The 22,603-nt window shown below is 41.5% G+C and overlaps 1 protein-coding gene across 27 annotated transcripts in view; it reads right to left on the reverse strand.

Moving 5' to 3' along the window:
- The window catches only part of LOC147710773 (cyclin-dependent kinase 11B-like), a 431,002-nt gene that overhangs the window by 396,400 nt on the left and 11,999 nt on the right, over positions 1-22,603 (reverse strand). For 11 of the 27 annotated variants that reach the window (XM_086921501.1, XM_086921500.1, XM_086921499.1 and 8 more), the window contains exons 2-4: positions 16,725-16,850; positions 15,450-15,647; positions 14,583-14,698 (exon numbers count right to left, since the gene is read on the reverse strand). In XM_086921501.1, coding sequence (XP_086777627.1) covers positions 14,583-14,698; positions 15,450-15,647; positions 16,725-16,835 — 425 coding nt within the window. In that variant the 5' untranslated portion in view covers positions 16,836-16,850. Of the gene's footprint in view, positions 1-14,582; positions 14,699-15,449; positions 15,648-16,724; positions 16,853-22,603 lie in introns of those variants that run through there. The other 16 variants (XM_086921513.1, XM_086921506.1, XM_086921514.1 and 13 more) reach the window with 3 other exon arrangements.

Genomic DNA, 22,603 nt, shown 5'->3' on the forward strand with positions numbered 1-22,603 from the left:
ACACACACACACACAAAAGGAGGAGAGAACTCTGGGTAGTTCTCAAGTTCAGGTGGAAAGCAGCTCCTGTTAGAGCACTCTCAACACCAGCGACACTCTAGATCTGCTCACCTCCAATGTCTGTTTTTCTATCAAAGTCTTTAAGCATAGGATTAGCACAGTGCCATCCACGCTGAGATAGAAAAGGACAATGTTTTTTGCCATTTCTATAGCAAAGTCTCTAAGCATAGGACTAGCACAGTGCTGCTCTTTATTTTGATTGTTCAGTACGTTAATTTAGATAAAATATGCTTTATGGATAGGTCTGTTATCATTCATCACCACTTTTCCTCTTCGGCAAAGCCCGCTCTGCTGTAATATTGAGCAGGCCACATGTATGTATCTTCAGTGCCTAATAATGTTGTGCTCAATTGGACACAAAGAACTTAAATACTGCAGTTGAGGTTGACCCATGCAGTTAGCGGCATCTCCCTCTGTCCTCTGCCCCCCCCCCCTCAGCATAGATATTTGGAGGCTGTTGAGATATGTGGTGAGCAGGCGGTCGCAACAATGTATGAGAAACTGTCTAATAGAAATAAGCTAATGTGAAATTGTGCATGTGAAATTGTGCTGCGGCAGTAGGAGCAGCTAATTACTCTGTCGATCTGATGACGATTGCGTGCTGATGTTTATATTGCATCCTTCACCTTCTATGCTTTGTCATGTATTGTAAGGAAACAGAATAACATGAAAGACCAATAAAGATATTTAGAAATAAAAAATAGGACTAGCACAGTGCTATCCTTGCTGAGCTGTAAAACGACAAAAGCCATTTATCACTCCAGGCACAGTATTACAGCTTTGAATTGGTAAAATACCAACTCAAGCCAACCTGAAAGGAGTAAAAGCAACCCCTGACACAGTGTTTCGCTCTAATTAGAGCTCTTCAGAGAGGTATAGCTTTCTCCAGACACAAGGGAGCACCCAGTATAAGTCAAGACAAAACCCTAAAATTGAGAACTACCCACAGTTCTCTCCTCCTTTTTTGCATAATTTATGAGTCACTCTATGCCTGAAAGGGTTTTGTTTTGAATATATTATAAATATACACACACAAACATATACACACACACACAAGGAAGGGGAGCAATGAAGGAGCAGGCAAGTGGGGATTTACAGTGCTGAAGTTTTCCAGCTTCTATCCTCTGCCCTCACATGCCCTTGCCCTTTGTCCCCACCCTGTTTTTCTGTGAACCTTAGACAGACGTCCTTTCGTCTCTATGGTTGTCTCTTCCCTTAGCCTCACTCCCTTTCCTCCCCTACCCCCCACTACTTTCTCTCGCCTTTCACTCCTCCTCTAATTGTATTGCTGATTGTTTGATTTAATGTTTACTTGTTTATCTTCTTCTAGTAGATTGTTGAACCACATTGTTGCACTTCCTGTTGTCTCTCCTATCGTCTCCTACCGCATCCTCACTCTATTTAGGTCTCTCTCTCCCTCCCTCCTCTCTCAATGTCTTGAGACTGAACTATTTTGTCTGATGCCCGATGGAGCTACTTGGTTTAACTATTGGGGAGATGGGCCTTGGATTCCCTCCTTGGTCGTCACTTACCCAGTCGGTCTTTAGGCAGACTTCTTTTCGTCTCTACTTATTGTCTCTTCCCTAGCCCCTATCCTCTCTCCCTTGAATCTCTACCCTTGCCTGCTACTCTGCCTACCCCCTGTCCTTTGTGCCCTTTGACTAAGCTCTCCTTCTCCCCTTGTTGGGGAAAGATCCAATATTTATACTCTGGAGTCTCAGCAAACCCGCTGAGTGAGTCCACTGCGCCAAGGGAGCCACTCACACTTGAGGTATGGTATGGCACCCCTTGCCAAAGCACTCCCTCTCCCCTTTTTGGGGAAGGATCCAGTATGTAGGCCATGGAGTCTGAGACCTCTCTGGGAGAGTCCACTGCGTAAAGGGAGCCTCTCGCAATAGAGATAGGGAAGGGATACCACTTCCCTCGGGATCACAGCTTACTGGACTTTGGACGTTGCCTTGACTCGTCTACCGGTTTGTGTCCCGGTCACCCCTCCTCTCTTCTCCCCATGCTGTGTCTCTCACCCTCCCCTCCTCTTTCCCACCTTCTTTATCTGTCTACTTCCCCATCTCCAACCCCCCCTGAATCTCTCCCCTTGCCTTCTTTCCCCTTACGTTTTTGTGCTGATTGTTTTTCTCGACCTTACAAGTAACTATGTTGCCATGCTCTAAGAACTGTGTAACCTTTGTAATGATGTAACCTGCAACTAATGATCTGATGCTCATGTAAAGCGCTCTGATACCTCCGGGTCTAGCCAGCGCTATATAAAACTTATAAAATAAAATAAATAAATAAATAAATAAATAAGAGTAGAGCATCAGAGCGGAGTATCGAGTATAGAGTAGAATAGTGTGGCCTAGAGTGAAGTGGTGTAAAGTATAGAGGTGCAGAGTAGATTGCCTTAGAGTGTATTGGTTTTGAGTAAAGTGGTGCAGAGTACACTGACGCAGAATGCAGTGATGTAGAATAGATTGTTTCTGAGAAGGGTGAAGTGGCGTAGAGTGGAGTGGTTCAGATTAGAGTGGTGCAGAGTAAAGTGCAGAGGTGTAGAGTGCAGTGGCGTGGAATAGATTAGAGACCAGTGATGCAAAGTTTAGTGGGGTAGCGTGCAGTAGAGTGGTGTAAACTTGAGTGGTGCATAGTAGAGTGCAGTGGTGCAGATTAAAATAGAGTGCAGTAGAGTGTAATGGAGTGGAGTTGCCCAGCGTGCAATGGCACAGAGTCGAGTTCCATGGTTGAGAGTGCAGCCTTGAAGAGTAGTGTGTCAGAGTATTGTGTCATAGAGCGAAGTGGGTAGAGTGCAGTGGTGTAGATTAGTTGGCGTAGAGAGAAGTGGCTTGGATTGCATAGGTTAGGAGTAAGGCTTCCGGTTTTAATGATTTTTACAGTTAAATACAGACCGAAATCAATGCAGTTCCTGTCTATTTATTTTTAATAGCGAAAAATACTGAAAATAGTGTTTCTTTGGAGAGAAAACCCATGCTGTCTTTCATGAATTCGATACAACAGCTGAGCAGATAGACAGCATGGAGAGTTACAAAATAGGATGAGATTTCCTTAAATAAAGGCATATGCCAACATATATTTGTAGTAGTAGTAGTATAACGCTAATATGTCCCTTTGAGTATAGTCTTTTGTTATACGTGACTGTTTAATTTGCTAAAGCATGACAGACATCCATGTATGAGTGTGCGTCCAGAGTTAAATAAATGTGGAAATATACTATTTTACAGCTATATCTATTCTCAAAACACAAAATAAATATGGATAAACAAACACCAATGAGATGGTCAAAAAATAAATATGGATAAATACAGATGGAAATGATAAAAAAATAAATACCATAAAACCGGGTGCCCTAGTTATGAGTAAAGTGGTGCTGAGTGCATTGTCTTTTTTTAACATGGTTTAAAATGTATTGCTGGGGGAGCTGCTTGGCCCTTCCCATTTTAACAAACATTGACAAAAAGCACAAATATTTTTGGGTCTCAACAAGCACACACTGCCACAGTAGTTCCCGGCACTGAACAAAACCTGTTCCTTGTGATAGAGCAGAATGCTGCAACTCTCAGTGAAGCCAGCTGATAATTTAATAAAAATAAAAGGTCTTGGTTAACGCCTGACCTATTTAAGGGTCCAATTCGTAAGGAAAGTCAGAAAAGTGCACTCATGGTATACATCTTTGCTTTAATGGAGATTACAGCTTTCATGAACTCACAAGAATTTACAGAAGTAGGCCAGGAAATCGTACTCCTAGAAAATATTTGTAAACTGCATTTTGCCACAGGCAAATATACATGAGTAGATTTGCTCATGTTAAAATCTGTAATTTGTTGAGTGTTTACAAGTTCACTAACCCTCACAACCACGGTTTTCCCAACCCTGGAAGAAGTTTTACGCCTGCCCTGGTCAGAAATAGATTTTCAACTTTTCTCAGAATGAGAAAAGATTAGACGAGAGCTGGTGAGAACCCTTAAAGCATGCATGTTAGTAGGTTTACACAGACCAACTATTGCTTACCACTACCTCTAGCCCTAGTATTTAGATGTGCAGAAAGGTGGCAAAATAAGAGAATTGTTAGTATTCAAACCCTACTAAAGAATGACCCCAGGCATACACAGAGATGCTATTATCAGAGCTCTTCAATAATGAGATCGCTGCCTTAAGTTGTCGCTGTATTACATGGCACCAAGGGAACAAGTGGAATTTTTTGGTTTCACACGACTAGTAGATTTACGAATCAGCCTGTCCCATGGACAAGTAGATATTTTATTAAATTCCACAACCCTGCCTAATCCAATCAACTAATCAGAACCAAAGTCCTCTAGAAACCCTAGTCCTGCGAGCCAGTCAGAACTCTAGCCCTATCAACCAATCATAACCAAAACTGTAGGTTTAATAGAAACACTTCCCAGGGACATAAAAAATATTTATCTATATAGAAACTTATGGTTAAAGTGACGTCATAGTTAGGTGAATATGTCAGTGACATTAATGTTTTGAATAAAAAGAAAAACTGAAATTGACCAGCGTCAGAGTGGCACAGTGTTGTAGAGTGAGAGTACTGTAGAGTGAAATTCACCTGTTATGAATACTTTTTAATTACTCCCCACTATGTCCCAATTTGACTGACAATCAACTACCTAATTTTGAGCACATTTATGGAAGGGTCCTAATGGTATAGGCAAATTGTTTTTTAAAAATCATGTTGTTCAACTGTCAAAATATTGCTATCTTTGATTGATCTCTAATTTGAAGCACACCTGGCATACTTGTGCTAATTTCTGGCTAACTACTAAGTGGATTTACGCAAAACCAAGCCAGGCATAACTGCTTCAAGTGAAGTTTTGATTTCATCCTATTCTATAGTATTTGTATACAGCATGGCTACCCGGGGGCCTCCCAGAGCTTTCAAAGCTACTGTAGAACAGCCCAGGTATATATAATGACTACAGTACTTATGTATATATGTTGGTGTTTATATGATTTGGAAATCTGTGCATTTGCGCTTTAATACAAGGTATTTTGATGGTATTCGCCATGCTTGAAAAATTGTGGAAGCTTTGATCACTGTCTTTTAATAAAGAATATACTCAGATGTACTATTCATATATTGTTTTGTTTTAATATGGTTTTTTAGTTTATGTTCATGATCACATAATTCAGCAACATTTGATGTTTTCGCTTTCAACTTGCATATTAAAGAATATTTTTGGGGGAGGTTTTGAAATATATCATAATTGTTTTTATTGAGTTTGCTGCGTTGTCATACAAATTAACTTGGTCTTATTCTTTGAGAGATAGGGAATCTTTTTGTTTGTTCTTTCCATACCTGTCCCTCTTCTGTGAATCATAGTAACTCCCTTGTAAATGTAAATGTACAGGAATTTATATAGCGCAAATCACCACCGGTTTCTAAGCGCTTGCTTAGGGAACCCGTCCTGGTATTCCCCTGTGAGATAACCCCGGCAGGGTATCCGCAAGGTGAAAGCCAGGCATCGCGCCGCGAGGGGCCGTTGTGGAGATTAAGCAAGCTATTACCCAGAGTCGCAGAGTGTGAACCCATGAATCGAGTAGGCACCGGAGTGAGAATTGTCGAGTCCATGGACATATTAGGACTCAAGACCCCGCCGAGCCGGGAATTGAACCCTGGTCCCGGGCTGACCTCTGCTTCCAGGTCTGCCTCCTCTAACCAGTGAGCCACACTTCTCCACTTGTGATTTCGTGATTCGCCAAAAAGGTTGATACCACTAATATGTTTCAACTTTATCCAAAGAGAAATACTACTAAACCCCTTAACTACAAATCAGTTAGAAAAAGAACTGATATAGCACATGGTGTAAATTCCTACAGCTCGAAGGGCCACACGTTAGGGGTAAAGACCTTTACATAGACAGCTAAAGCAAAACCTCAACGTGGAGAAGCAATTAGTGTCAGGCACTGTTGAAAAGGACAACTTAACAGCTATAAGAGATATGGGACACGATACCCAGTTGATTAATTTTTACAGCATGCATGGAGTGTTTGGGAACACTAAAATGGTATTCTTGATGAAGTACTAGTTTATTCTTATATGTACTGTTAAGAGTGGAATAGAGGGAAATGGGCCATTGCTAAATTATATACTGCTATGTGCGCTGGTAGATTAACCCCTTCCATGCTGGTGACGAACCCCAGCCGTCATGCACTACGGTGCTCGTGTGCTGATGACGGCTGGTGTTAGTCATGGCCCGCCCCTGTTCGTTTGTTTACCGCACGGGGGCGGAAACCGGCCAGCAGGGAAGGGGTTAATATATACTGCTTTATGAGAGTGCTAAGCTAGCATCTAAGCTAAAGCTCAGAACTAAAATGACAAACGTTTCCAAAAACTAAATAAAAACCTGTACAGTACCTTTGACCTACTGACTCATTCCGAATCACTTTCACTTATCTAGGTCTCTTCCCCACCAAGTTATGTGTTACAATCACACAAGAAAACAATGTTTGCAGTTGAAATACTTCACAATAAATTAAAATCTTTATTCTCATTGGAGGGTGTGCTTTTAAAGTCACATGAACAGTAGGCTCCATAAATTTCAGTACATACAAGATTCTTGATGGATGAGGCAGAAAAGTCAGCTAGAGCAACTTTTCTCAGAGCGGTCTCAAGATGATACAAACAGTATGTGATAATGTGAATGAGCTAAAGGAAACTATCACATGAAAGGTAAAGCAACACTCGCCAATCACTGTTTATTTTAAGTTATACCTCCAAATGTGGAGATAAGCAAGCTTTTGAAAGAGTGTCATTTTTTTCTTCAGTTCAAACACAACAGCCATGGCAAGGATTTAACACAGGGCCAATGATATGGTTTTGAAGACTAATCTAAACAAGCATTTGCAATGCAATAGGTCTCACATTAGGAAAGTTTGAGCTATTGGTATTGTAAATGACACATTTTGTATTTATGTGTTGGTTTTAAAAATAGCTAAATTAATAGCTTTGTCATTTACAATGCCAATACTTTTAACTTTCGCAAATGTGACACCTGTAGCATTTGTAATGCAATATGTGTTGTATTTACGTGACTTACATGTATTGATATTACAAATAAGAATTGCTTCTAATTTTTTTTAATAATTAATACTTAAATAAAAAAGTTATTGTAATTTATAATTGCAATAGCTTTAACTTTTATAAATAATTTTTGTGAAGATTATGTTCAGTGTATTTTATTGTGACGAAAATCCAAGCACAGAAGTGAAATATTAACATCTTTTTGTGACATTTGTAATAAAGCTTGAAACATTGAGAGAACATATTTGAACCAGTTGTTGTTGAATGGTTGCACAGATTGATGCTGTGGTGGCACTGAGTGATGTTGTGGTGGCGACGAGTGATGCTGTGGCGTTCAGTGATGCTGTGGTAGCGCATAGTGATGTTGTGGTGCCTCTGAGTGATGCTGTGGTGGTGCTGAGTGATTCTGTGGTGATGCGATACATAGATAGAGTGTAATTATGTGGCGTGTAACTATGTTGCACTGAGTGGTATTTGGAGTGTATGTTGCATTGAGTGCATGTAATTATGTGGCGTGTAATTATGTGGCACTGAGTGGTTTTTGGAGTGTATGTTGCATTGAGTGCAGTGTAATTATGTGGCGTGTAATTATGTGGCACTGAGTGGTATTTGGAGTGTATGTTGCGTTTAGCGCAGTGTAATTATGTGGCATGTAATTATGTAGCACTGAGTGGTATTTGGAGTGTATGTTGCATTGAGTGCAGTGTAATTATGTGGAATGTAATTATGTAGCACTGAGTGGTATTTGGAATGTATGTTGCGTTTAGCGCAGTGTAATTATGTAGCATATAATTATGTGGCACTGAGTGGTATTGTGTGGAGGGTATGTTGTATTCAGTAGAGTGTAACTGTGTGGCATGTAATTATGTGGCACTGAATGGTATTGTTTGGAGTCTATGTTGCAATGAGTGCATTGTAATTATGTAACATAATTATGTGGCACTGAGTGGTATTGTGTGAAGTGTGTGTTGCATTCAGTAGAGTGCAATTATGTAGCATGTAATTATGTGGCACTGAGTGGTTTTTGGAGTGTATGTTGCATTGAGTGCAGAGTAATTATGTGGCGTGTAACTATGTGGCACTGAGTGGTATTTGGAGTGTATGTTGCATTGAGGGCAGTGTAATTATGTGGCGTGTAAGTATGTGGCACTGAGTGGTATTTGGAGTGTATGTCGCATTGAGTGCAGTGTAATTATGTGGCGTGTAATTATGTGGCATTGAGTGGTATTTAGAGTGTATGTTGAGTTGAGCGCAGTGTAAATATGTAGCATATAATTATGTGGAACTGAGTGGTATTGTCTGGAGTGTATGTAGTATTCAGTAGAGTAATTATGTGGCGTGTAATTATGTGGCACTGAGTGGTATTGTTTGGAGTGTGTGCGTTGGCTTCAGTAGAGTGTAATTGTGTAATTATGTGGCACTGAGTGGTATTTGGAGTGTATGTTGCATTGAGCGCAGTGTAATTATGTGGCATATAATTATGTGGCACTGAGTGGTATTGTGTGGAGTGTATGTTGTATTCAGTAGAGTAATTGTGTGGCGTGTAATTATGTGGCACAGAGTGGTATTGTTTGGAGTGTATGTTGCATTGAGTGCAGTGAAATTATGTAGCATATAATTATGTGGCACTGAGTGGTATTGTGTGGAGTGTGTTGCATTCAGTAGAGTGTAATTATGTGGCACTGAGTGGTATTTGGAGCGTATGTTGCGTTGAGCGCAGTGTAAATATGTAGCATACAATTATGTGGCATTGAGTGGTATTTGGAGTGTATGTTTCGTTGAGCGCAGTGTAAATATGTAGCATACAATTATGTGGCATTGAGTGGTATTTGGAGTGTATGTTGCCTTGAGCGCAGTGTAATTTTGTAGCATATAATTATGTGGCACTGAGTGGTATTGTTTGGAATGTATGTTGCATTGTAATTATGTAGCGTACAATTATGTGGCACTGAGTGGTATTGTGTGGAGCGTGTGTTGCATTCAGTAGAGTGTATTTATGTGGTGTGTAATTATATGGCACTGAGTGGTATTTGGAGTGTATGTCGCATTGAGTGCAGTGTAATTATGTGGCGTGTAATTATGTGGCACTGAGTGGTATTTGGAGTGTATGTTGCGTTGAGCGCAGTGTAAATATGTAGCATATAATTATGTGGCACTGAGTGGTATTGTGTGGAGTGTGTGTTGCATTCAGTAGAGTGTAATTATGTGGGGTGTAACTATGTGGCACTGAGTGGTATTTGGAGTGTATGTTGCGTTGAGCGCAGTGTAAATATGTAGCATATAATTATGTGGCACTGAGTGGTATTGTGTGGAGTGTGTGTTGCATTCAGTAGAGTGTAATTATGTGGGGTGTAACTATGTGGCACTGAGTTGTATTTGGAGTGTATGTTGCATTGAGTGCAGTGTAATTATGTGGGGTGTAACTATGTGGCACTGGTGGTATTTGGAGTGTATGTTGCATTGAGTGCAGTGTAATTATGTGCGGTGGCTTATTTGGCAGCTTCACTTCTATTGCAGTTGATACAGCCCTTTAAAGCTGCCAGGGTGCTTACTGCTGGATATAGGTCCATATTAAATAAAAAATAAATAAGTACAGACACTCACTGAGCCCATTGGCATGAGGAGTCAATCAATTGTCAAGTGGCTGAATGCACGCAGCATCCCATTAGCCAATTATGGCTGTCTGTGTTTGCACTGGACAAGCACATAATCAAAAAGTTGAACACGAAATTACAAATCCCATAATGCAGTGTTCCTGGCAAAAAAAAAAAAACAGAACTTGGTAAGTGGAAAACCAGTTTCTTTCATTTACCACTTAGCATATTTTCCTTACAAGGAAAGTACATGATAAGATTAGCAAGAAAGAGTTTCGAGCTGCCTGCAGCTGGAGATACCACAGTTTACCTAGATATATGTATTTTCTAGTTTACCTTCCAGCCACTTCAGCATTGTTATCAAAAAACAGGAACCTCCGAAAGCAAATATACACCGTTCAACGCTATTTGTGCTTGAGGCTACAGTGTCTGGTTAATGGGAGTGTTCTTTTTACACTCCTCAGACATTCCTATCGGTGTGAGGAATGGAGCAGGTCCGGGAACTCCCATGGTTACGCGGACACCTCACAAAGAAAGAAACGTGCTATGCTGGGTCTTATTTGCTCTAGAAAGAATAAAAGTTGGGCATTACGGTTATTGGAAGAATAGTTAAACCGTTTTAAAAATTAATAGCACCTGAAATGTTAAAACTAAAATCTGAAGTTTTTTTAATAAAGTTTGCATGCAGTCAACTAAAAGCGCAACACATGCAACAGTAATGTAAAGCTCCCAATGGACCTTAATCGGAGCACGTTTCTGATGTAAAAGGCTGGCACGAAATAAGTTAAGCGCATGTAAATTAGAAAGGAAAAAAAAACGAAAAAGCTATTAATATTGGGATAGAGTTTACGACCTGCAGAAACCACACAGATTAAAGATGCAATCTGGCTGGGGACAAATGCCCACAGGCAAGACAGCAAATTAGAGAGCGCTAGAGTAAGAGTCTACAAGGAACAAGAGCGGACGCACCGTAATCTCTTGGTGCTCACAGCTGCTTGGAAACTGTAATACCCGAACACGGGGAAACTCTCCGCATCCCTGCCTGTAATTCTCTCCCAGCCTTCCATTTTCCTATTAGCCTCTGATGAATCCTCGGCGGCGCTGGGCTTTGGTAACCTTTCACGATCGTCTTATTAGAGGCTTCAAACAACACCAGATGCAAACACCCTGCTTGTGATTGGAGTCACTTAAGTTTGGAATCTGCATAATTCAGAGGAAGTAGGTGAGAACGTGACCTTTCCTGGCGAAGGCGACATCCTCATCAATCAAGGTTACCTTGTACCGTGGCAAATCTATCTCTGCACGCAGAAAGCGCCAGGGATCACACGGCGCCGTGGGTAGCTAGCCGGGAACACTTGTGGACTGAGGGTGCGCAACGATTCCGTGACTGAGAGGCTGGGGTGGGGGATGCTGCGGCATGGGCCGCGCTGCGAGGACTCAGGCTGTGGAACAAACAGCTATTTTCAAAAACAAGGCAGCTGCAGGAAATGGAACTATGAGGCCACTCGAATTAAAAGTAGTGAATGCATACCAGCAACCTGAAACTCTAGCGATTCTGGCATGTCGGAATCCCAGCTATGGCTAAATGCACTGCGCTTACAACATCACGGGCGCACTCTGGAAGTCAGGCAGCCTTTGTTTGGACGTGGGTGGGGCTCGTCAAAGAAACAGGAAGTAACCGCCGAGGAGGACGTCCGAAACATGCAGGCTCCACGCTGAAGTCCCGGGGCGCTTCAGAGAGACCGGGCGAAAGAGCGAGGGCAGACTGCATGGCAACAGAGGCAACACGGGGCTCCCGAGTGGTGAGGAGACCCCTGCGGCGTGCCAAAAGACGGCCCAGGAACCTGCACACCGAGCCGGTAAGTGAGAGCTTGCAGGCGGGGGGGGGGGGGGGGGGCTGGGGCTGTGTGCCTGCATGTGTGTGCCTGCATGTGTGTGTGTGTGTGTGTGTGTGTGTGTGTGTGTGTGTGTGTGTGCGCGCGCGCGTGTGCCTGTGCGTGCAGTGGATGGGGCCTGCCTGTGTGCGCGCCGTGTTTGCATGCAAGCCCTGCGGTCTGCGCAAGCGCGCTCGCTCCCGCGGTAAAATCCGACACTGGGTAAGCTCGTGACACTCTGCTGTCCACTTTCCTAAATACGGATGACATTAGTTGTCTTGCTGACAGCATTCATGCTTTCGCATGAATGCTACGTCAGCTCGACCTAAAACTGTGGTCTCAGTGGGGACCAGAATGAAGCAGCATTCCTGTCTGCAGTTTCCATCTGACAATAAGTGACAATATACAAAGGGCTGGGTAATAAGCACGGTATTGCCTAGAACAAGCTATCAAAAACATGGCATGTGATAAAGACAATTAATAAAATACGGAAAGCTTATGACACTCTCTATTGATTTTTGGAAAACTTCTTCTATTAAAAAAATCTCCAAGAATATTTTAAACCCGTAATGATATAAAACTCTTAAACAAATCACAAAATGGTAAGAAAAGGAATTTAAAATGTTCCTTCTTAAAAATCTGCAGCAAATTAAGTGATACAGGTAAAATAATACTTCAATTTCACAACATTACTTTTAAGACTGTATGCTACTCCAAAGACTAGGAGGGACCCATGAAGAAGAACTAAGTTTGCTAAATATTTGAACCTTCATAAACACAAACTATCAGGGAAGAGTCAGTAAAAAAGCAAAATAACGTGTCCACAATAACAAATTGAACAAAAGGAGTATAAATGGCTACAGGGACTAGCAAAGGGAGTCTGTACTAGTAAATGGCACTGGACACTGTTAAAAGCACCGTGCCACTACCATACAAGTCTATTTCGACAGCTTAAAATATCGGATGTCTCCTTTCTCCCAAACACCTCTGAAACAGTTGACTGCCTCCTTCAAATCCACACACAGAGCTAATGCAGGGCAGCATGAGAGCATTCTACTGCCATACAGAATGGAGCACAGGAAGCATTAGTTGAAGATCATATTTATGGATAGATTTCATAGCAGCACCCCTAAATTTTAAAAAACGATGTTAGCCCCTGCTGCAACACCTAATGTTGGGGCATATTATACTTCTATATGCATAAAAGCTGCATTGTAATCCTTCATATAGGAACATTTTAAGCCATATTCAGATGACTGGTCAAGATATGAAAGTAACACCTCCACCTGACCCGACACAAGACCAATTTGTTTGCCCAGGTCCTCATGAAGAATCTCTTCCATTTGAAAACACGGACAGGCGTGTATGTCAAGTCAGACTTTGTGAGGGAACGCTATTTTAGGGTGTACTGACCTGTGCTGCGAAGCTGACAAAGAACTGGTGTTCTGTTTGCCCCAAGTGAACAGGCAATAAAGAAGCATTTACATTTTGTTATGTCACATTTACTTTGTAAGAGACAGAAGCCAATTGTCAGCTTATGTCTTCTTACAATTTGCTGCTCATTTTATCCTGGAGATTGGTGTTTACTTTTCTCACTCTGACTGCAAAGATAGAGGATTTTGTAAAGTGAACTGTGCCGCACAAGTGTGAAATGGTTGGTTGGATGGTGTCAGGTTTTTTTCCTAACACTAAATTTGAATTACTTGTAAATAAACTGTACAAATATTTCACAATGTATTTCAGTAGTTAGGAAAGCATATTTTTGGCAATTCTGTGTGATGGAACAAAGATTATTAGGATGAAAACAAATCAGAACTCTTTACTTGGTGATGTGCAAGTAATAAACATTTGTGATGGCAAGCTTACGTGGGCTACATTCATATTGTACATGGAGCAAAGACTTAGTCTACTAAATCAAACCAGAGTTTTTTGAACAGCAGAAATGCTGAACTCAAATATTCAAAGGCGATCTCATGTAATAATGAAGAAAAAGACGACTCTGCAAAATAAAATATTTGCCTAGGATCTCACAATTTGAGACAAGTTTACAGGCACAGTATAATACTGTTGGGTCAAGTTGATTATTAAAGTCACTAGACCAGCAGGTCTGGAGACATGGTTATGATTTTTTGAGGCCCGGAGGATGAAGTGATCACCAAACCTTGAACTCTTTTAGAATATTCACACAGATAAAGAGTACTGAAGTCAAGAGCCAGAAGGGCATATTCAGAAATAGAAAACTATGCTGAAAAGTTCTGTTAGTCATGAAGGCTAAGCAGTCTTGAGCTTCTGCAGAGGAAAAGAAGATATAAAACAGTATTTAGGTCAATGAGAAGCGAACAAGTGGAGCACAGCAGAAGGCTTGGAATGTGGGGCTAATGGCGAGCACAGCAAGGCTAGGTGGTGCAACAGACTGTAGGGAAATGTACAGATTGTAGTAAACTACAACACCTCAGACAGTCCCCAATATACTTTAATACAAGTGGTTACACCTACATAAATCAATACATTTTGCTACAAACATGTATCATGGAAGATTTTAATAAACAAAAGAAAATACAAAGGCAAGTCCCCACAGGATCCCAATGAACCAACTAAAAATACAGGTCAAATCTTCAGGAAAGCCTCTAAAGTAGGGTGCACAATGACAGCATGTGTAGGTTTTAGGAGCACCACAATTGTGATGACTTTGTAAATGATCAAACAACTCCTAACGTTCAAGAAAACTTTGAAAACAGATAACTTTAAACTGAAATTCTAACAATAGATATTAGACTACACAAGAGCCAATTTCTGCTCACCACCAAAAGCTTCTGATGTTCTCTCTTTACTGCTCCAAATAGCTCTAAACCATGCAACTGCTATACAGATATTTTTTTAATGTAGCATGATATTAACACTTAGGAAAGGGTAGAACACATAACCACCATGGTGTAACCCAATACGCTTCTTAAACTGTCTTATGATGCCCCAGTGGAACTTTCTTCCAAGTCCTACCTGTCTTCAAGGGAATCCTCTCTCCTGTATGGTGAATTCCGGATTGTGATTTCCATTTTGTGATCTCTCAGCTCACCCTCTTCCAGAGAATCCCTTTTTGAATCCCGATCATCAGACTGAAATGCATAAGTCGGGAAACCAAATCACATAATATTCCTGATGCATAATAAGTTTGGCAGTAAAAATTACTCATATGCATTGAAAATCGCTTTTTTTCAATATTGTAACACATTGCAATTGTCTCTGCCATTCAAAAGAATTTAAGGTTGAGGATGCAAATGTTGATCTCCCTCTGCGAGAACTTACATTACCCACTGACGAACACTATAGAAGTAAGGAACCTAAAGAAGGGCAGGGCCAGTCCTACCCACAACTAAAGAGCACAAATGGTGTCTGAAGCTGCCTAATGTAACTGCCTTGAGGAGGCAGTGAATTCGGTGACAGAGTACAGAGACTCCACACACAAGCTGGAACCCCTAGGAGTATTGATTTCCCCCTCACTTGGTGTGGACGTCTAATATTGAAAAAGAGGTCAGTAAAAGATACATAGCTGTAGGCATTTTACAAAGAAGTTAAATAAACAACATTGTTGCCGCGAACAGTTATCATCAAGAAACTAATAAAACGGTCAAACATTTTTTCATAAAGAACCATAAACTGTTCATACAACAATCCTTTCTTGATTGAATCCAGTACACTAAACCAATAAATGAGTTGCAACTAAAATAAATATGCTACTTCATGTCCTAATTAAATAGCATACACAGAAACCCAGCACACATCCAAAGTTGGCAGCCAAAACCTCATTCACAGTATTGCGTATTAGTTATTTTATTGTTTTAAAACATTACTTTGGTCCAAACCTACTTTTTCAGAGGGAAGGTAAACTTTCTTCGGGGTTTGATTTTCGTTATCGTCTTTAGTGGGGATGGGAGTAAGCATCATCTGACTGCCTGTTCCCCGTACCGGTTCACTTCCCCTCCTTAGAGGAGAGTCCGGTCCTCCAGAAACAGAGGACTGTGTCTGTGTAGTGCCCAGAGGCCCTGTAAAAAAGGGCACGAAGTGCTTTAAAAATAAAGGAATACATTAAGCACAGGCTAATAAAAAAAAGTTCAGATGTGTAAGGGATTGAACGGTACAGAGTTAAGATCTAGAAAATAGAATTAAAGGGCACCTACGCACTCCACAGAGACCTATGTGATCACCCTAACAGGAAAGGTGAAATAAACAAGCACAGATAGTCATAGTTGCTATTTATTTGGTTTACCCAACATACACTATGCAGTAGGACAAAGAAATTCTGGAAAAAATAAAACATTCTATTTTGAAGTGTCAGAAACAGCACAACAATGTTCCAATGAAATGAGGAAATTCCTAGTCCACTTTAGTTTTTCTGTACCAGAGTCGAGAATGATGACCAAAGAAATAGTTTTGCACATGGCTCACGTGAAAACAGTTGAGATGTTTTAAAAGTACTCAGTATTCAGCGGTTTGGCTTGCAAGGCATTTACGGTGGCATATAAGAGAGAACCAACCAACGTCTAACTCTGTCAAGTGTGACCAATTTTAATATTAAGGTTCTGCTTGGGTGCATCCTTTCAGGACTCTGAAAAATGTAGGGTTTCTTCTGCAAAACAGTAGTCTCTGGTTTGAGCAGGTTAACCCCTTGACTGCTGGCCCGTTTCCGCCCCTGTGCTGTAAACAATTTAACAGGGGCGGGCCATGACGAACCCCAGCAGTCATCAGCACAGGAGCACCGTAGTGCATGACGGCTGGGGTTCGTCATCAGCATGCAAGGGGTTAAACACGGCTTCCTTAGTTTTGACAATCTTACTTGTTACACCTTTTGCATCTCACTACTATAAACTCAACAGCTTTATTAGGGCACTTTTACATGTTAAAATAACACTTTTTTTTATCACTACATACTTTGGAAAGTGCCCTGCCTCTACTGCTGACACAGAACAGCTGTGTTAAGAGGGAAGCTTGTTGTCTGCGGAATCCTTGTGGCTTAAAATGTAGTAACTGGGAACAAGTCTGCTACCGTCAATTGATCAAATAATAAAATAAGACATTTTGCAGGCCTCCAAAAGTAGCAATTAAAGATAGACCATGGCACTTTTTTCTGAACATAGTACTTACGTTTTTTGTGTGCTTCACCTCTCCTTTTTCTTCTTGCTCCTTTCTTCTTTTCTTTTCTTGAAGAATCTCATCTAACGTTTTTACTTTCCAGTTATCTTTTTCATCCCCCATTTGAAGTTGAACACACTGAGAAAAAAGAAGTTTGGTAATTAAAATTAGTAAAAAAAATAACTTCAACTTTATGGCAATGAATCGTACACTGCTGCCATCAAAACTATCAGTAACTTTGAAACCTCAAATTGTGTGGCTCGTTTGTAAATCAAAGCATCAAACATGGGAATAGGAATTTGTTTGTGTATCTAGTGATATTAAATCTATCCGCTTTCAAAGGGACAGTGTGGGTAACGAGGTTAATGAGTACTTCTGCACTCACCCTTATTTAGAGAAATATTTCTATCACTGTCTAAAAGTCAGTGCTACTCCATGAAGTTATTTAAATCAGTGTCTGTAAATCAAATATGCCGTCCACCTTAAACTGAAAGGTAATGAGGAAAATATGCATCACCAAGGCTGCCAAAGTCTGAAATGTCTAAATAAAACAATCAAAAACGAAAATTGTTATTATTTATGCTGTATAGAAAAAAGGGAGTACTTTAAGACTGATAAGATCACTTGGAATGAACATTTTTCAAGCAAAATGGAATGTTGTAAGGACCATCCGGTGAATATTTAATTTGCATTAATGCACTTTGTGGTACATAGTTTATAATGTTTTAGGAAACCTAGTTGGCTGCCTGGGAAACAGCCTTTACTCTAAAGTTTTTACTTCGTAGTACATTTTCCACGCATTTATTTAGATCGTAAAGACTGTTGGCACGCAAGTCTTTACAACGCAAGCAAAACCACGCATTTGAGGATAATTAAATAAGGGGACTTGGGTCCCCCAAAAATATAACATGTTCAAATACTAACAAATGTGTAAACGACAAATGGATTTTAAAAATCTATTAAGACTTGATGTATACATTTTGAACAGTAGGTGGCAGTGTTACACTGTAATGGAATTTTTCAGAGGCAATACGCGTGGTAAAAGTATGCATGGTAGTGGAATTCGTGGGGAAGGCGTTTCGAATGTGAATTAATGTAAATGCGTGGTTGTAAAATGTGCGATGTAAAGACGTGTGTGGTGAAGGAAGGCGACGTAATGTCATGCAACCGGCTGCCTCCCTAACCCTTCCTTTTTAGGTCTCGCGACCTATCAATGCGCATGCGCATTGAGCGGAGCGAGAATTCAAGTGCTCAAAATACACGTGAAACCACGGGTTTTTTGGTGCGGTTTTCTTAGAGTTCACGTGGCCACAGGCACGCGCTTTTGGGCCATAAACTTTCACTGCCATCTGTTCCCCAGCTCCAGCAGCTCCCCTCTCTCTCCCCGCACACAGCCTTACTTGCTTTTCTTCTCCCCCCTCCCCAGCCAGCTTCCCCCAGGCCGTAGCAGCACTCCTCCCACACCTTTGAAGTGAAGCTTAGCCTCACTTCAAAGGCCCCTGCTGCTTCACACCCTCATCGCCGCTCTCCCCGCTCGGCCCCCTTCCCTGCCTGCCGTGTCGCATTTCTCCTCCCCCCTCCCCTTCTCTGCCTTCCCTCTGTCTTGTTGGTTAAGCATTTCATGAGAGTCTATATGTTTACCAGCTTTCACCTTCTCTGCTCAAGTGCCCTTCCATATTGCCACCCTTTATACTACTTGTTTCTCTCGTGTACTTCTCCCCCACCCCCGCTCTGTGGGGCTCTCGCCCTTGTGTACTTCTCCCCTACTTCCTATGTTGCTGTCACTTCCGTGTGTTCTCGATGTCTTGTGTCCTCCTCTCTGGCTCCTGCGCTCTGTGTTCATCTCTCCTTCGCTCCGTGCGCTCTTCACATTCCATCAGATGTGTTTCTTCCCCGCCCCTATGTTACATTTTCCCTTCTGCTATGCTTTACCACTCCTTGCCCCATCTCTTCCCCCACCCCCGAATTTGGTCCTTTGTTAGCAGAGTAACAAAGGACCACAGTCCCATGTTTGTTTAAATTTGTGTTTGCGCTAAAAATCTTCATTTTTTATTTATTGATCTTAGTTGTGTCCGCTATTTAGGATCCGTAAATATAAAATTAAAGCAAATGCGCCTGCATCATAACGCTGGCACGTGGCTCTATCATCACATGCACTTTATTATTGTGTTTTTGTTTTACCATTATGGTGTAGACCATCTTCTAAAGACAGGTGTGAAATGTGATGCCTGTTGGTTTGGCCTGTGCTTGTTTATTTTATTCCACTAAGTATATGTTTTCATAGTGTACAGTCCTGTAAAGTAGGGAAATCCAGCTGATTTGGGAATATTAGGAAAATAATTTTCTTCAAGGAAAAAAGTTTGATTAACTGGGCATGTGTATTTTTTTTATGTTCTTGAATAAAGGTTGATCACTTCGACTTGGGGTACTGTTGCTAACAGGGTAGGCCGAAGCCTCGAATCAGGGACGCAGATGATATATTGGTACGTGATTTGGAAGGCCTGTCCACTGCTTTTCTGCAGACATATTCACTTTCGGTTTTATATCAACTCTCACTGTAGTTATTCAAAGTGCACACATAACTTTCATTGCTTTTTAACTTGTAAAATGCATCTAACACTGCGGGAGGCCACAATGGCAACTGAAACGCGATACACTCCGCACTCAAAAAGGAAGATCAGCTGGTAGCCCAAAAATATTGATAGACATCAAAATTAAGTTCTGGTGCAGTTCGATTGAGTTAGCGTCTGATAATAATAATAATAAAAATACGGCATTTTCTAAAGCGCGAACAGCTACCTCACACGGAGGTGTCCCGGCGCTAGAAGAGCAGGCATAATGACAAGGCCATTAAATTAGTTTGATGATAAAACGGTAATTAGAACAATTGGCTTATTCAAAGTGTATATTTGCTGCTACAGCTCATGATCTGGAAATCTTAGGCCATGGCACAGAACACTAAATAAGTCAAAGTGTAAATGAACTGTTATATTAGGTGCCATTTCTAATGACAGGATATCTCAAGTAATTAACAATATTGTTATTATATGGCACTGGATAGGCAATGGAATGGCTGTTATGCAGATGACCAACAGATGTGGGACAGCTGTACAAGTGGTAAACTATAAGTAAATTCAGCTTTGTCATATGGGACTTAATCTCAATCGAAAACTTTATTTATGATCAGCCACTGGAAAGAGCTTCTATTAGAAGAAGACTAAATTGCACTATAGATCACCCAATGATAGATATATGTAAACTTAAGGATAAGGGAACCAATTTTAAGATCGGCAACGTGATGGGAAGTAACCATCTATCAAGTAGGGCACGTTGTACCAAAATGGCTGAAAGGAAATATGTATAACAAGCTATTATTAGTGAATATATATATATATATATATATATATATATATATATATATATATATATATATATATATATATATATATATACATACATACACATATACATACACACACACATATATACATATACACATACACACACAGGTCTTCAGCAAAAATAAAATGCTGCTGAGGAATAAGGGTGTTGACTGGGAGAGTGGAGAAATGTTAACAGGTAGATCCTACCTATATATAACAAGCATTTGCAATGCAATAGGTCTCGCATTTTCAAAACTTTAACCCAGTGGTTCCCAATCTGTGCGCCGCGGCACCCAGGTGCGCCATCAAAAGTACCCAGGGGCGCCGCAAACAGTTTGCGAACCACTGACTGATACACAATAAAAGTAATACCTGTGGTGAAGAGCAGGATGCTTCAGATACTGATTTGTGTTTGGTGGCAGTTTTGTTCATTCTTTCAGTAATACAGTTCAGGAGCTGGGAAACTGGAGTGCGGGAGAAAGTTAAGAAATCCCGGACGGAAACATGTCAGCACTGCAGCATCGTGATTAGGAGTTCAGGCAGAGCCTTTCTGGGGAGGAGGATGGGCCTACGTGGGGCACACAAGGTCAGTAAGCTGGTAGACAGGGCTGCCAGGATTTAGGTTAGAGATGTTACTTAAGAACAGTGCTTAATGTGTAAAACATTAAGTCCAAGAACACATCAGCAGCTGGCACCGGGGTGATGCTGAGCTTGCTGGAGTGAGTAGAAAAAATGCATAGTTCCGGCCCTATAAATTAAGTGCTGAGCACCGGAAACCAGTAGCCCTCAAAGCGAAACTAAACATTTGCAGACAACCTGCTCTTACACACAACGCACCTTGAAAAATATTGATTCACAGCACCGGGGACCCCTCTCTCGTGCAGCAGCTGCACTCTTACACCTAGCAATCATGCAAAAGGTGCCAATGAGAATGTGTTTTTTCATCCCCCGCCCATCTCCCCACATTTGGTTCCCAAGAGGGAGCCCCACATCAATCATTATAATACCTTTATCGGCTTCATCCAATTGTTTTCAGGGAGAAAAATGGAAGGCTTGGTTTACATTCCCCCACCGCTAAAAGAAAGTAACATATTGGGTAGCCGCAGCAAACGGCCAATAAGGCAAGGGAGCCGTGGGTTGAAAAAGTTTGGGAACCACTGCTTTAACCTATTGTTATTGTAAACGACAATGCCTTTTATTACTACAGGTTGTTTTTAGACATAAATAAAAGGCATGGTCATTTACAATGACAATAGCTCAATATCTCGCAATTGCGAAACCTATTGCATAACACATGCTTGTTGTGCAAGAGAGAGCAGTCGGGGGCGGTACTTCAGGTAAGACATATGAAAACCTTTCCATGCTACAAAAGCAAAATACATGTGTTTTACGGGGAGGTAGCCTTCCGATGCCAAGAACATCCGATCAGTAAACATATAGCAACCTGAGCAGAAGCTCAAGATTTCCTTCTTTTAGGTAATCAGTTAGTTTTCATTTGTGTATGGCATTTTCCTCTAGTAGTGAAATGTTTAGCAGCCAGTCTTGTAGTCTGTCCTCCACTCCCTACTGAGGCACTCAGAGCAGGGGAGGCTTTCCTGTCAGCGGCATGAAAATAGATATGGGACCGGGTACTGGGTGCTAATTAAGTGACCACACTAACACTATGTGGCAAATCCAACTGGGATCAGAGATTGTGAGAAAGCCTTGGTTCCCATTGGACGGAAAGTGATGCTCTGCCCTTGGGATTGGATGATAAACCTTGGAGTTATCCTCAGGATGGGAGGGTCCGAAGAGTCCTGATCCCAGATTCATGGCACACTCAAGGCATTGTTCTAGAGGAAATGTGTGCTCCTTTCTGCTCCTTCTGAAACTTTGAGGCCAACCATGTGATGATGCTCAGAGTCTTGAAAGCGGCATGGAGAGGAAGGGACCTACCTGGAATGGGCTGTTGGCCAATGCTTTCATGGACGTTTGGGGACGGGCAGAGAAGGAAAAGGACTCGGTCTCTTCCTTACTGCCCAGCGAAGACACGGACAATGTCCTCTTCTTTTCTGTGCTGGCAGCTGCCCACCACCCTCTTCCTATTATTCCCTCTCTTTCTGTCTTGCTCCTCACTCACTGAAAACCGTGACTTGAAGAAACGGTTCACAATCTCTCTTTCCTTCTTCCATTTAGTTGCTTCCCTGTGAAATGGATCCAAAAAAGAACAAGCTGTCTCCGTGGAGCCAACGGGAAACGGAAAGTGAAAGGGCGCGATGCGCGTGTGAGTGCGCGGTGGGAGCCAGAGAGGAGACACCATGCAGGCGCTCCAGTGGGAGCTTGTGAAGCAGAGGAGACACCATGCACGTGCACATCGGATGTCCATGCGCGCACATGGTTTGTCTCCCTTCGCTAGGAAAAGCCACAACAATAGGGTCTCGCTAAGGCGAAGCAGCGCATGCGCTCGCTAGGCGAGATCTATAAATGCTAAAAGGCATACTAGTCAGCTGCCTGAAATGTTCTACAACG

Source organism: Lissotriton vulgaris, chromosome 5, assembly GCF_964263255.1.
Source record: "Lissotriton vulgaris chromosome 5, aLisVul1.2, whole genome shotgun sequence".
NCBI classification, from domain to species: domain Eukaryota; kingdom Metazoa; phylum Chordata; class Amphibia; order Caudata; family Salamandridae; genus Lissotriton; species Lissotriton vulgaris.